This window comes from Pangasianodon hypophthalmus, chromosome 19, assembly GCF_027358585.1.
Source record: "Pangasianodon hypophthalmus isolate fPanHyp1 chromosome 19, fPanHyp1.pri, whole genome shotgun sequence".
Lineage (NCBI taxonomy): Eukaryota > Metazoa > Chordata > Actinopteri > Siluriformes > Pangasiidae > Pangasianodon > Pangasianodon hypophthalmus.
The window spans coordinates 7,511,829-7,527,650 of record NC_069728.1 but is presented as its reverse complement, the minus strand read 5'-3'; the positions used below and the strand labels follow the sequence as shown (position 1 = coordinate 7,527,650).

The 15,822-nt window shown below is 35.9% G+C and overlaps 1 protein-coding gene across 2 annotated transcripts in view; it reads right to left on the bottom strand.

The window, feature by feature from the left end:
• Positions 1-15,822, bottom strand: part of fndc4a (fibronectin type III domain containing 4a) — a 28,412-nt gene that overhangs the window by 4,846 nt on the left and 7,744 nt on the right. The window contains exons 1-4 of one of the 2 annotated variants that reach the window (XM_034313492.2): positions 12,859-14,416; positions 10,435-10,550; positions 7,396-7,600; positions 2,175-2,264 (exon numbers count right to left, since the gene is read on the bottom strand). In XM_034313492.2, the coding sequence (XP_034169383.1) occupies positions 2,175-2,264; positions 7,396-7,600; positions 10,435-10,518 (379 nt within the window). In that variant the 5' untranslated portion in view covers positions 10,519-10,550; positions 12,859-14,416. Of the gene's footprint in view, positions 1-2,174; positions 2,265-7,395; positions 7,601-10,434; positions 10,551-12,858; positions 14,417-15,822 lie in introns of those variants that run through there. The other variant, XM_034313491.2, reaches the window with a different exon arrangement.

The window sequence follows — 15,822 nt, the reverse complement described above, 5'->3', positions numbered from 1 at the left end:
ACAGAGACAGACGTGCAGAGAGCTCAGAGAATCATTTGTAATGCAAGTGAAATAGACATGATGATAAGGTTGTGTAGTCTATAAAGGTATGACCTTATTGAACTAAAGCAAGATGTATCATGTCATCTGTCAGGAAAATAAGCTTGAACATTGTCATCAGTAATGATGAAAAAACCTGTAGGTAACTAATGAAGGTTCATTATAATCTATAAATTGTACCTTACACAGCCATAGTCCACCAGTTAAACAATAAGCCAACATAAAGTATGTAGGGCACGTAGGCTCCTGCAAGCACCAGTGATAAAACTTGTCATAAAGAATTATTACATTGAATGCCTTTCTGGCACAGTGGCACAGCAGGTAGCGTTGCTGCCTCACAATTCCATAATCCCTCGTTTGATACTGAGCTTGTGTTATTGTCTTTGTGGAGTTTGCATATTATTTCCTTTGTTTTGCATTGCTTTCCTCCAGATTCTCCAGTTTCTTCTCACCTCCCAAAAACTTGCTACAGGTAGATTGATGCCTCTAAATTGCCCTTAGCTGTGTGTGTGTGTGTGTGTGTGTGTGTGTGTATGTGTGTGTGTGTGCATGATGCCCTGTAATGGACTAGTTTCCCATAAAGGGTGTATTCACTCTTCACAAAGTGTTCCTGGGATACGCTCTGAATCCTCTGGAGTCTTGACCAGGATAAAGCAGTTACTAAAAATGAATAAATGATGTATGCTTTTTTCTCTAGTCTTGCCCTGTTTGATCAATAATATTTCAGATGTGGTCTTTAGTTTTATGGATAGCCCAAAGAGATACATTCAAAGTACTAACAATTTAGCATCATAAACTATAGTATAGTATAGTATCTTATGTAGTAAAATATACATTTTCATATAAATGCATTTTAGTGGTCAAGCAGAATATATTACAAAACATGATTCACTGATAAACAGTTAATGCTCAATCAAACTGCTGCACTATTATATTTCTAATATTTTTTTGGTGAGCACAGCTGCAAACTGGAAAAAGACCAGGTGACTGGAAAAAGACTGGGTAGCTGTCCAATTTCCGTGAGCCTGTGCCCCCTGCAGCCTCAGATTCCTGTACTTGGCTGACAGGAGTGGAACTCAATGATCACCCATCTGAGATGCTTTTCTGCTCACCATGGTTGTAAAGAGTGGTTATTTGAGTTACTGTTGCCTTCCTTTCAGCTCAAACCAGTCTCACCATTCCCCTCTGACCTCACAAAACAACACAACACATCACCCACAGAACTGTCGCACACTGGATATTATTTTATTTTAGTGCCTTTTCTGTGTAAACTCTAGGGCCTGTTGTGCGTAAAAGATCCCAGAAGATCTGCAGTTTTTGAGATATTTAAACCATCCCATTTGGTACTATCAACCATGTCACAGTTAAAGAGAGCATTTTTCCACATTCTGTTTTTTGATGAACATTAACCAAAGCTTTTGACCTGTATCTGCATAACTTTATGCATTGTGCTGCTGCCACATGATTGGCTGATTAGAAAATTGCATGAATGAGCAGGTGTATAGGTGTTCCTAATAAAGTGGTTGGTGAATTTATATACAATATGTTTATTTTATGAATAGCTTAAAATGAACAGGAAAAACATTAAATCTTTAATCACAATTGTATAATAATTCATTGTCAGGAAAAAAAAGATAATTGTAACACATTATTGTAGCTGTTTAATTATCTGTTTAAATGCTTTGTGAAAATAGAATTCCGTCTGATTATACACTTTGTAGTGCTTACGTTGTAAAGGTTCAGGTTTGTCAGGTCCTTTGACAAAAAGGGGGTTACAATGGCTTAGAGATACAAATGAAGGATAACCTCTTACAAGTCCTTTTTAACAGACACTCAGTGCTGTGCAGTAAGGTAATACTAATCAGTTAAGGTAATACTAATAGGAACAGTGGTGCTCTTAGGAGCATTTATGCCGGATGAGTTAGGTTCGAAAATTTGGAGTAATAATCAATGTAAATCTCATCAGCATTAATGCCTGACACATTTTAAACCATATTATTACAGTGGTTTTAAGAAAGGTAACAGACAATTAACAATAATTTGAGGTCAAAGCTTCATACTTTCAGACGTTGTAATTCATAATCAATAGTCAGAAATAATGAGAGACTGAATTTTAGAGACTTTTAACCTCGTACCTGCCCACATAAGCAGCACCACCACAATGATGATCATCTCTCCTGTTTGCAGGTTTCTAGACTTGTCCAGACCTTCAACAGTTGGGTCATCTATAAATACAGAAATAGACAGATTAGATTTTTTTCAACTTTTTCATAACATAAACTGTAGACCAGAGGAGTGACAAACAATTATCTTCTTTTGAAAGAGAGATTATTTTTTAAAATATGCCCTTAGTATGCAGGCTAAGGCTTTTGGTGATTGAATTTCTACATCAGCCTTCAGCATGTAGCACAGCATTGGCCAATTTAGCCAGCATCCTCATTCTGTCCAATCAACCAGAGCGTGGAAGAAGTGTTTGCCTAACCAGCTATCTGTCTAAATCATTAATCCTGTGTTAAGTGAATTGACTTTAGCATTCTATCCTCTTCCTCCTATCTTTTAACCTGTGTGGAAGTGGTCCAGGACATCACTTTTCCCAATTGATCCTTCTTAGTGGATAAAGATGTAGCTGGCTCATATGTGCTGACTGTCATAACTGAGAAAAGGAAAGGATGGGTGGAAAATAGTTTCGCCTGAGCAATTACTGAGAGAGGCCATTCATCATTTATATCACCTCAATTTCCAATTACGAGTGAGTAGTACTGAAACACTCGCTCTGCACCGATAAACAGTCAGAACGAGCGACAACCAAGCCATCTCTCTCATCACTCGCCTCGATAAATATTTATGACACTGAATAGGAGAATTCCTGCATGTCTCTAGAAACACAGGAATTGCCTTACTATTTTAAATGGAAAGGATGCTTAATGCTCTGCTAGTGTTCATCTGCTTAGATAAGGAGCCATACTGAATGTGGGGTTGTTTTTAGTTAGCATGGTAAAGGCTGCTCAGCCAATTAGTGAGTAACTTTTGGTGTTTAGATAATACCAGGGTGTGCTAGACAACATAATGCTGCCTTGCTGCCTACTGACACCTATTCAGTGCTAAGCAGCTGTTCATTAGTTCCACTAGATTGAGATTTGTGCAAGGATTCTATCTGTGTGGAGCCCTAGAGGGAACAAAACAAACTAAGCAAAAAAAAAGGACAGACTCAAAATACACCAAAATATACAGTATGATGCAGGCATAAATTAAATGCTTCAGAGATGCTGACGTTATCTCAACAATTTGTGCACTGCAATGGCTATCACAACCCACATCACAAGAAAAAGCTTGGGGAAAAGGTTTCCTGCTGCAGAGGCAATACTTCTGATGTGGTAGCATTTCAAATGGATCAAGGGAGTGTGGATATGAGTCTAGTATTGTGAACGCTTGCCAAGAGCAGCATGTTACTTTAACAGTCATGACAGTGCATCAAAAAGGGTTTTGATCAGGAGGATCTTCTTTCTTTACAACACTGCAAAAGCAGTTTTTTTTCCACCTTTCCAGTTTCCTTTGAAGTAATGATGTCTAAGAGCAATGGTATCTAATGGGAATCAGAATACATGACCACTCTAACATGTTTCACCAAAGAGGATATCTAAAATACTGAATATCAGTCAGACTATGGGTTACAATTAAACTATGTTTTAATCCAATGCCTTCTGGATCTTACAGGTAATTCTGCACTCTGCATTAAGAACAAGGAAAAATCTGAGAATAAGAAAAATAATGAGAAATATATTTCATATTTATCATAGTGAGACTAATTTGAATGAAATCAATGATGCGTTAGGGATGTGTAGCCTATTTTGATTCTAAAGCTAATTAAAATGCTTATCAGATGCTTATGTTCATCAGATCAACAGATCTTGAATGAATGTTTGGTTCCTAAATTAGTTGAAACTGCAAGAAAATGCTTTTTTGTAGCATCATCATTGAAAAGCCCAAAGGCACATAAACTACTGCAACACTACAGTATATACCTCACTGTGTTTCTGAGTTATGAAATATAGTTTGGGATGACCAGTACCACGTTTTCTCCTTTCAATTCAATTTCAGAGCTCTGAGCATCAGCCAATATCCAATAATGACGCAATACTACTTGCAAATCAGTTCAAGTTATGCAAAAGAGGCCTGATGGTGTCTGGCTTTAAGGCAAGTTTTGTCCTGTTCTCACGTGACATTCAATTCAATTCAATTCATTTTTATTTGTATAGCGCTTTTTTACAAAGGTCATTGTCTCAAAGCAGCTTTACACAAACAAATAACATGTTATCCGATCCAATCTGGTCTAATATTTCAAGATTTCAAAGATTTCAAAGCGTTTATTGTCATGTGAACAGTGAGGAAACCAAGTTTCCCTGAACAATGAAATTCTTCCTTTGCTGTCCACATTGAATGCCAAGATAACAGAACTATATAGAAATAAAAAATAAAAACAGACATGCACATACATACAAACAAACATAATAAAGTGTAGACTATGTTACAGAAGTAGAAATATAGATTATATATATAGAAATATAGACTATGTACATCTGTATGTGTGAGTGTGCAATGTTGACTTGTGTAAATATTGACTTATGTACAAAACAATACAATACAAATACAAAAACAAAAAACAAAAACAATAGTACAGTAATATTGATAGTTGTATAGAAGTAGTTGTACTGGATGGGTACACTTCTAATAATAGTTGATTGTAAGTTATCTCTACAAACAGTGAGTTTTGTAAGTCAGTCTTTCATCTGTGTGTTCCTGTTTGCTGTTCTTTAAAAACAAACAGTACTAAGATGAAGCAAATGTTTTTCATTGTTAATATGTGGAGGATCGTAAGAGGAAAAAAATGTATAGTACTATATTTATGTATCTTCATTCAAAAACAATTGGGTTTATTTATCAATCCTTTAGTAAAGTTATGTGTAAATGTTTGTGTAAGCCAAACCAAAATTAAAATTTCCACCAGATATACAAAAGTTTATATATTTGTTGAATGCCAATCATCAATCATCTGTAAATTACTAGGCGTGTGCACAGCATAGCTGATTTGCATTTGGTGATGCCCATAAAACTCCATAAAAGGCAAAGCTCACAGAGCTGAAATGACAAGTAAACAGCAAAAAGAGACTCTTACGGGAAGAAGTGGAAGCTATTTTAACTCATGTGTATGCCATTAACAATGGCATAGACATGAGATGTGAATTAGGTGAGTAGAAAAGAAAATGGTTACATCTGAAAACAGAGATAAAAAATAACTATAACCTACTTTACCCACACCATACATCACACAGGGATTTTTTTTTTAATACATAGCAATGTGTCTCACCCTCCCATACACTGTTTTGGAAAAGCAGGAGGGTGTTTTGAAGTTACACAGCACATTAGGGAGTATACTTGCCAGATCGGTCACTTATAGGTCACTTAGTGCTGGCTCTAATAAAGTGTTGCACAGCATTAAAAGAAAATGCCATGGCACATTGAACTAATTTAGACAAGTTATTGCCTATCCTCCTTTTATACAGTGGCAATCTTAATTGAATGACTGGTTTTGTTTGTCTTAATTTATCAATTTATGTTGGCTTGCTTTCTTTTTTCATATTATTATTTTTTTTATGAAACGACTTGGACTTACAAAAGTTTGATTAAATTTGTGTGCGTGTAACTGACATACACAAGCGATTTAAACTTGACAGCATAATCCATATACTGTATAATATCTGAGATATAAATATAAGCTAAACTTTTTAATAACAGTTTCTAACAGGAGTTGTGATTCCTATATGAATTTCAGTACTAAACCTCTTTTATATATTGTTCTATATTTATATAAAATTGAAATTCACATCATTGTATGATGTTTGTGTGATAAATGTGAAATAAGACCATGAATGTTTGTCCTTTCAAAACTGTATCTAGCTGAATTTATACACGAACCATATGCATATTGTGGTCTCCCCTTTACAGGGTTATTTAATACTAAGACCCTATTAGAAGAGAGAATTATTGCCAATGTGCAGCGTCAGTTAACGTTAAATATGCACTTAGATGATGCTATTGTCTGGAATTCTGGCCACATAGAAGAAATAAAAACAGCCAAAATATTGATTATGTGTTCTCATAATGGCTTGACCCTAAATAACCAAATAAATCAAATTAAGATCCAATCTTATACATTGACTGAATGTCAACTTGTGTTCTCCATTTCCTCCATTAACATTAGCTGGCTATCTTCATTACATATTTGACTTAAGATAATGTATTTAGAATTTGCTCCATACTTGTCTACAGCTATATATAAAAAAATTATGAATGATCCAAAGAAAGTGATTTGGGTTGCTACTCGTTTGGAAGAATAAATAAAAATATTTGAATATTCTTATAACTGCTAAAAGAAATAGCCCTGCTTTTGTCTTGCTATTGGTTTGTTGTTGTTCTACTGTTTTACTAACTTGGCAGGAAAAAAAATACAAAGCTTACATGCACGCAATTTGCACAGTCAGCTGTACGGATCAACTGAAATCAGTTCATTAGTGCAGTGAGGTGAGGTGAATATCAAGTTCATTGCACTGAATGTCAGAAAGCTGATCAGAAACTGCAGCAGATATAGAGAGTTTCCCGCGGTCATGCATGATGGCTCCATCTATAATTAAACAGGAGATGAGAACAGAGAGACTTGTGAGTGTAGGAGGATTCTCTCACACTCTGCTGCTCAAATTTTACTTTTATATACTCGTTAAGTTGATTTTGTAAATAAAAGATTTATGTCATGGATAATTCTTAGAGTATGCAATTTTGTTGACCTCAGTTTAGTGGGTCAGTAAAGTAGTCAGTATCTAGCAAACGTGTTTCTTCATTCTGCAGGAACTTTGAGTGATTCACTTTACAGTCAGACTCTAATTTACAACTGACTTGGACATAATACTTAATCAGCCTTCCTAATTAATTTTGTATCACTTCATTTTAATGAGTTAATTTCAAATTGCACTTGACTAAGCAGTGCAGTTTTAGACTGAATGTAAGCAATGATCAATAGAGAGCCCTTAATTCAGTTATGAAGGGCTTGGTAATTAGCTGATAAGTTGAATCAATTGTGCTGGAGCAGGAAGAAAAAAAATGAGATTGTGCAGGCCTCCATGACTGAGTTGTAAACCAGAGGTCTCATAGGCCTGCATACAAAATACACACACATCCAAAATGTAAACAACTTGCTATGGACTCTTCTTCTTGTTGATGGGAAGGTTTAATTATAGCAGCTATAATTAACAGGCTCATAGCCTACAAATCACAACACAAATCTAAAGGTATAGGCTTTAGTACCTTGGTTCGAGCTGTTGGAAGGGAAGCGGTCTGACTTCTTGAGGGTTTTGAAGTGGACACGCTTGCTGGCCTGACTTTCTCCATACAGGCCGATAGACTGGACCTGGACTATGTAGTCTGTTTCCTCCTCAAGGTCCCAAAGCACACAGGCCCTGCTGGTGGTGTTTACCTCCCGGATAAACCGCTGCATGTGGCCATCTTGCTTCTGGAACCACAGTAAACACGGTGGCCTTTAATTAGTCCTTTCTTTATTCTGCTTTTATATTATATTATTATAATTTCAATGAAATTATATTATTTTAATTTCAACAATCGACCTTTTTATTGTTGCACCTCCTAACACAGATGAGAGCAACTCACAATTAAAAGACAAATTAGATGCATAGATGCATTAACGGTTTTGTTTTTAATGTGTAGAAAAAAAAAAAGAAAAAAAAAATATATATATATATATATATATATATATATATATATATATATATATATATATATATATATATATATACATTCACACAATTGTCTAGAATGTGTTTGTATACTTTACCATGACCTCAACCCCACTGAACACTTTCAGGATGAAAGGATGAACACTTTCAGGCCTCCTCACCCAACATCAGTGCCTGACCTCACTAATGCTCTTGTGGCTGAATGATCACAAATCCCCACAACCACATTCCAAAATCTAGTGGAAAGCCTTCCCTGAAGAATGGAGGTAATTAAGGTAATGGAGGTAATAGCAGCAAAGAGGGGACTAACTCTGATTAATGAACATGGTTTTGGAATGGGATATTCAAGAAGCATATAGGTTTTGGCCATATAGTGTACAATGAGGTTAGGAAAATTCTAGGATTTGCCAGAAAATTTGCCATTTTCCTACATGAAACAATGTTTGGGGAGTCTATACACCTAAGACATGAAGTGAAAACCAAATCATAACTCATTTCCCATTATCTTTAGTAAAGAAATCTTTGATGGAAATATGGCGTCTAGTATGTATACAGTCTGTCACTCCTGGGAAGTTTACTTAGCCTGGATACAGCAACAGAAGTTGCTGTTCAAAAATGGTAAACTCTGAACTTCTTTACATGCTGTTGGCTCTCTGACCTCATATACTAAACAATCAGCTTCCTAGGAAACATGCCAAATGCCAGTTCTGAACATATGGAGACACAGTTGATTTTGGGTCAGATATGAAGGCCTGGGCTCCAAATTTACTATGAGCTCCACAGCTTTGCTTCCTGCATTCGAAAACAACGCTGAAACATAGTATAATCAAAATCTTGCAGTGTGTACACTCCTGTCACTGAGTATGTGTCTCGTTGGTTGCAAGTCATGGTGTTTTAGCACTAATTGTTAATGAATAGTGAAACATAACTTTGATTGTAACATTTCATTTATAGCTTAAATTACTCCTGAAGTAACCCTAATCTTTGATCAGATCTAAGTATAATTCAACTGATGACTCAATGCAGAGTTAATTCTGAGTTAATGCAGTTTTAAATGGGATTTAAGTCTACAACTAATCTTAAATGCTATTAGGAAAACCACCCACTGAAGGCCATTCCCACTTTATTGATTTTTCCCCCTTTTTCCATTTTTATTGAAAAGATAAACTTGAAGAAAAGTGGAGAGGTACTTCTACTAGGCTATCAGATTCAGAAAGAGTTTTGAATACTTTTATAATTTACGTCCAGCAACTCTACTGCTGTTTACAGAAAAATATTTCCAGCTTAATGCATGTCTAGGCATTCAGAAATATGTTGGAGAGCATCACAAGAACAATGGGGCTTTTTCAGTTAAGTGGTGCATTTTAACTAAATGCCTACATTTACGGGTATAGTAGCGAGTTGCAAAGCTCAGTAAATGAGGGTAAGAAACGTAAATTCAAGCTCACCGTCTCTCAGCATTAAGTGGATTAATGGAGGTGCTTCATTAATGAATAATTCTATCCAAACAGCCAATTTGCAAAGCCATTACCAGAGTTGGAGACAGCTTTGTTACATAACATGCCATGCTGCTATATACAGTATGTTATTGGTTAGAAGCAGAATGCATTTGTCACTTACACAGAATAAAGAGGACTTGAGTAAAGCATATAGGTCTGTAATCACAAGGTAGTCTTCAAAAGGAAGCACGGATCAATTTATTTACTGACATGTTACATGTTGTTTTAAATGCAACATATAACAGAACTCAAGATGCAATGACTCAAAATGAAAAAGCAATGTTAAGCTACATTTATAGTGTTTAGTACTCGCAAGTGTATTACATGAACTGTAACATAGCTGAATAGATTTCTTAAGCAGAGAAGAATGCAACTGAATGCATTTGGCTACTTGATCAGTCTGATATCTATATCCCAGGAAGTGCCACTTGGTTTTCAAATGGCCAGTCAGATATTTGGGCATCTTTCTTCTTTTAAGAGAAGGTGGCCATATTCATGACAGAGCTGCCAATATTGCAATAAGAGTAGTATCATTCTGTAGCCTCGCAAACCAACTGTGTGAAGCCCAGACAGGATGGAATAAACCCTTGATTGGTAAAAACTACTGATTTGCTCTAAGTAACTGACTTTTTCAAACTACAGAGTACTGCATCATGTAACTAATATATTCAAGTGCATGTTTAAATTGGCCAACTCTGTTTAATGTTGTTTTTTTAAACTCCCTATGTTTTAGGAAAAGTGATACTTTATAATTTATAAGCATCAGTTCAAACTAGCAAGCTAGCGAAGCGAGGTCCGTGAAGACATGGTTTGCCAAGGTCGGAGTGGAAGAACTCACAGAGCCCTGACTTCAACATCTGGTTGAAGTCAGGTCATGTGTCTACATACTTTTGGCCATATAGTGTAGGTATTTAATACATATTATCTTGCAAGTGAACAAGTGAATGTCATTTTCATGGCCATGATCAGCAATTTATTTTGCAGTTTACAATGTCCTTACACAAGAATTATTATTATAAGAATATATGTTATAAGGAAACAAGGAAACTTGAATGGATGGCATGAAAATTCTGGTAAAGTGATACAGTATTTACCTGCTGTAGGACTGAGAAGCCAATAATGATGTCCCCCTCTGGAACTTCCCAGGTCACTGTGGCTGAATCAGCTCTCAGATTCATGACTGACACGTTGACTGGAGCAGGTGGGCGGTCTACAAAACAGGGAGGTTTGCACTTTATTCATCTGACCACTTAAATGAATTCAAATTAATGCCATTGTCAACCTTAAGGACGACTGAAATACACAGCATAAAAAAGCACTATATCTATGAAAAGCCATGTACCTCATTTCATTCAGTAATGGCTCAATCTATTATTAAGAGTCTTCAGCTCTGAGCTGCACACATTCATCTGCAGAAGAGCTGAGTGCTGGATATTGGCCCTTACTTGTCAAAGCTTTGTAAAAATGATCACAGAATTAAAGGCTCAGGATGACGTGCGATATATATATATATATATGCCGTATCTGAGCGCAGCTGATGATTCAGCTTCAACATTGTGGAAGTAAAAGAGTCTTTTAATCCTTTAATTACATACTATATTATCTAAATATATTATCTATCTATCTACATCTATATCTAGATCTCTCTCTCTCTCTCTCTCTATATATATATATATATATATATATATATATATATATATATATATATATGTATATATTGCTTGTTCTCAAAATGGGAATTTAAGAAAGAAGCATGCAATTGAATAAAAAGGTTTGAATTATTTATATGTGCAAATAAGAAATGTCATTGCATTTGAAAATAAGCTGATTTGCGGATTTGATGAGGATAAAATGTACTTGGGTCTCATGAAAATTTAAGGACATTCCAATTTGCTAGAAAGTGAAATAAGACTTCTGAGATTTCTGTCTTTTCTCTCTCATATTCTTAGGCTGACTTAATTCCTGTAATATTGTGACTTTTCACTCAAAATATGATACGTATTTTGATACGTATTCTTGTAGTATTGCACTATATTTTCAAATAGTGCTCTGAAAAACAGCAGACATAGGGAAACATGCTCAGCTAAAAACTATACAGTAAAGCTAATTAGTTAAAGAAGTAGGATACATAGAAGGAAGGAAAATCAAGAAGAAAAGAAAAAGACCTTTTTCTTACTTAAAAAAGTTAAAGAAATTCCAGGGAAGCTTTGCTCAAAGTATTTGGTGCTCAAACTTGATTGGTAGATTCATAACTGGTATTGTACATATTTATTAATATTGATGATACTGAAAATGAAAGTCACAATTTAACCACAAAGGAAATTTTTAATGATATGCTCAGATAAACATACTCTCTGACCAGACAGTTTGAGCTACAGAAAAATACCAAAACAATCAGGTTTGACTGGAAATATCAAACTAAAGGCAGAAATTTCTTTATCAATATACAAAAAGAACATGTCACTATTCTAGTTAGCCAGAACTGACAAACCATGACAATCTCTTGCAAGACATCAGATATTCATAGGTTTATGAACCTATGATGCATTTTTATTAGTTTTTCTTCTCTAAAGTTTCTGGATTTCTTGCTTAGAACACTGTCCAATTATTGCTTTGGAATGCAAAACATTAAAGTTGTTCTCTGCCAATTTTATCCCTGATTTGCATCTACAAGTGTTGTACTCAAATATTATAGAGCAAGATGGTTAGATATGACTGATAATGGCCATAGCCAATGACAAAGCTAGAACTACTGTAAATGTTAATACTTTTTTAGCCTTTTAACCTGATAATGGGATTGTGCTGTTTCTTTCAATATTTATAATTTTGACACCCTGTGTTTAATCATCTAGGGCTGTATTCAGAGTTGGCAACTCGAGTTAAAAAGTTACATTAATATTTCTGCAGGAAAAGTTCTCTATATACCGAGTCAGGTTGCACAGGTGTTTAAGTTGATTTCCTGGCCAGATCCTTGAGATTATTAAAATGTACAGGTTTCCAGTTGTTTTTTTTTTAAAGAGTAGAGAGGGGATAGAAAATGCAGTGTGAGCATCCACGACAATAAGAAGTTCTATACAATCTCATGTTAGACCTAAGATCTTCTGTGTTTTTTTTTTTTTTTTATATATAAAAGGATTATAAAGGATTTGTTTCTAAGTAACATAGTGTGTTCTGCTTATGTGGAAGCTACATTTTCAGGTCTTGCGCATCACCCTTCGTTTCAGTCCTATTATGCTGCTTTATATAAAGCCATGACTTATGACTTAACATAAACCAAAAGGTAAAAAGCAGAAACAAATTCAACCTTAAAAACTGTTTCCCAATTGTATTTGTCAGTGACATTAGTGTTGTTAGCTGTTCTTCCTTTTTTTTTCTCTCAGCTCATCCAAAGTGTGCATACATAGAATAGACAGAAAAAAAAGATACTATACTATACATACTAAAGTTGAAAAAAATCTATTTTTGGACAGTCACTGTGCATTCAACTATGGCTGAACAGGAAAATGGGGAATACTCACTGCATTTTGTTGAATTGCATTCTGTGATTGAGCTTGATTGAATTCTGGACACTGTATCCTGTGCAGTGATTCGTGTTTTCTCTTCATTTCCAGCTTCGAGCCTAGGTGCTCGATCATGATTTAGCAGGCAATTGACAAGCTAATTAGTCTCACAAAAGGCAAATTCCTAGGCAAGGGAGCACATAGTGACAGATTCAATTCCAGGAAGCATGCCTCTAATTCTGAAGCCAGAAAATAGAAAGTAGGTGAACACAGAAAAGGCTTTTGAACCAAGCATTTTAGCGCTGATATTTTTCAGCAGCTCCCCCAAGCAGCACAATAATTGGCTTTACATGTTTGTGTGGATGACTGAAATAGGAGTTACCTTCTGTTTCTTTGCCCAGTCCTGATGTGCTTGTGTCAACAAATGCAAGCAGTTAATTGAATTATATAACAGCTTTATGTAACGACCAGTGTTTACGTAACGACCATGTGTTTTAATGAAATTTTCCTTTTGAAGTGTTGTAATTTTTAGGTGTGCAAGTCACACCAAGAAGGACATATAAAAGGGCACAGCAAATTGTTAGAAAAAGAAAGTTTTATCTTTAACTGTGACCCCAATTCCATCACTGCAGGTAATCACGGCCAGCGCGAGATGCACAATCACTGCTCAATAAGGACACTATGGGAGGTCAGAAGAGTGACAGTAAATATTGACAGTGTCAATATTTCTTTCCAGTCCATGATTATACACTGGGAACAAGGTCAGTTACACAGGATTCTCTATTGCTGTGGTCAATAAAATGCTGTTGCTAGAATGTATGTATGTATGAATCGGAATCCCTCATGTGTGTGAATATGCACAGTTATGCCACAACCTCTGACACATCTTTGTTGCTACAACTATATCAGAGCTGCCAACAAAATCCAAGCAGACAGAGTGTAGCAGGGTTGGAAGCTGTCCCATAATCAGAATAAGCATCTTAACAACCCTTGTGCACAGAGCGCCCAAAGAATGAGCTCAACAGCAGACAAAAGTGAATGACGTGAGAGTTCATGGAGACTGAACCCAATTCTTAGACATGACATGGGAAAGTGCTCTTACACATTGAGCCACCAGGCAGAGCTAACAGATGGTGTGGCAGGAAGCCCAAAAAACTAGAGAGGTTAGGGAACAGACAGAATTTAGTAGGAGAGAATACTCTATCACTGGGATTGAACCCAAAACCTCCAGAAACTGTTTTTCTTGGTAAATGTCAAGTACAAATAAATACAGTATGCTATACTGCCACACACACACCCACCCACACACTTCATTGACGTGGCCACAAAAGTGCTTGGGGGTGGACCATTGGGCTTAGAGTGCTATAGGGAACAGAGCCTAAAGGGAAAACTGCAACCAGTTAGCACACAAATCTTCTTGTTTTATGATGATCACACACTGTTTAGCCCTTATGGTTGCATTGCTGAGTAGACTGTATCTTAAAGAAACATCAATGGATGCAGCCATCCTGGACACAGCCGTCTCTGGAGACAGAAAAGGCCTTTGACAGGATTGAACAACTTTATCGTTAAAAGATTTGATTCTATATACTCACACCTGACAGCTGACATACTGACAAATAATGTGATCTTTAAGGTCATTAACTTCGAATTGACATCACTCGATGGGGCACTTGACAACTTATTATACATCTTCAACCTGAAGAATTCGAGCCAATCTCTACTACAAATTTTATCACTATTGGGAAAATTCTCTGGTCACAAAAAAAAACCCAAAACAATCTTGTTACGGAATAACAGGGAAAGCTAAATCCCATCATTGGCTCCAGCTGACTTTAAGTTAATTTTAAGTTGGTTGTCACTTTCCTATTTATGAATTAAATTTATATCTGACTTTGACCGCATATCACTGGCTAATCACCAATATCTCCTTAATCTTTTTTATAAATGTTTTGAAAGATGGAGATTATTACCCATTTCTCTAATAGCCCACATTGATATACTTAACATGAATGTATTACATAAAATGTGTGATGGACTGGAAAAACCCTTCACATGCTCAAAACTTTGACTATAGGCTTTCCTGAACTGAAATATCTCAACCACAGAATAAACCACAAACGTTTGGCCGTATAGAATAACATTGAAGACTGCAGTTTTTATTATGGGCATTTCCCCAGTCAATATAATTATTGGAAGCAGCTCTCATAAGCTAATATTTGTATTCTAAATGCAACTCACCCAACATCAGTGCCTGACCTCACTAAAGCTCTTGTGGCTGAATGAACACAAATCCCCACAGCCACTCTCCAAAATCTAGTGGAAAGCCTTCCCAGAAGAGTGGAGGTTATTATAACAACAAGGGGGACTAAATCTGCAAATAGCAAATATGGGTGTGATGGTCAGGTGTCCAAAAACCATATAGTTGGCCATATAGTTAACTTTGATATATATTTTATAGAAAAAAACCTGTGTGGAAATATTTTTATGTAGGCTACTTTATAACTTTGCCTTGGTGTCTGCCTGTAAAGATCATAATAGGTAAGGAGCCAGTTTAACAAACACAGTGACAGTCAGTTGGTCTAAGGACTATGTGGGCTTTTCTCACATAGTGAATATCTGGATTTGATCAAGTTTTAGGAAAGTTACATGCCATAGCAAAATGTTCATAAGGGTAATCAGTTCAGTTTCTGATCAGATGCTGAATATCAAAATGTCTGTGATGCTCCTGCGCGCTTACACACTCTGTATGAGGAAATATAAAAGCAATGAAATAGAAGGACAATGGAATAAAAAGACAATATTTACACACACATCAGGCAGAATCAGAGCTCTGCAGGCATGGACTATTCTCAGGCAAACTAGGCAGGCATTTTGAAATTAAAAACACATAGAAAATAAAAAAAATCCAGTACTCCATGGCTGGCCAAGTTACCAGTGAGAGGATTTCAGTGGATGTGATCATTCTAACTAATGAAATAG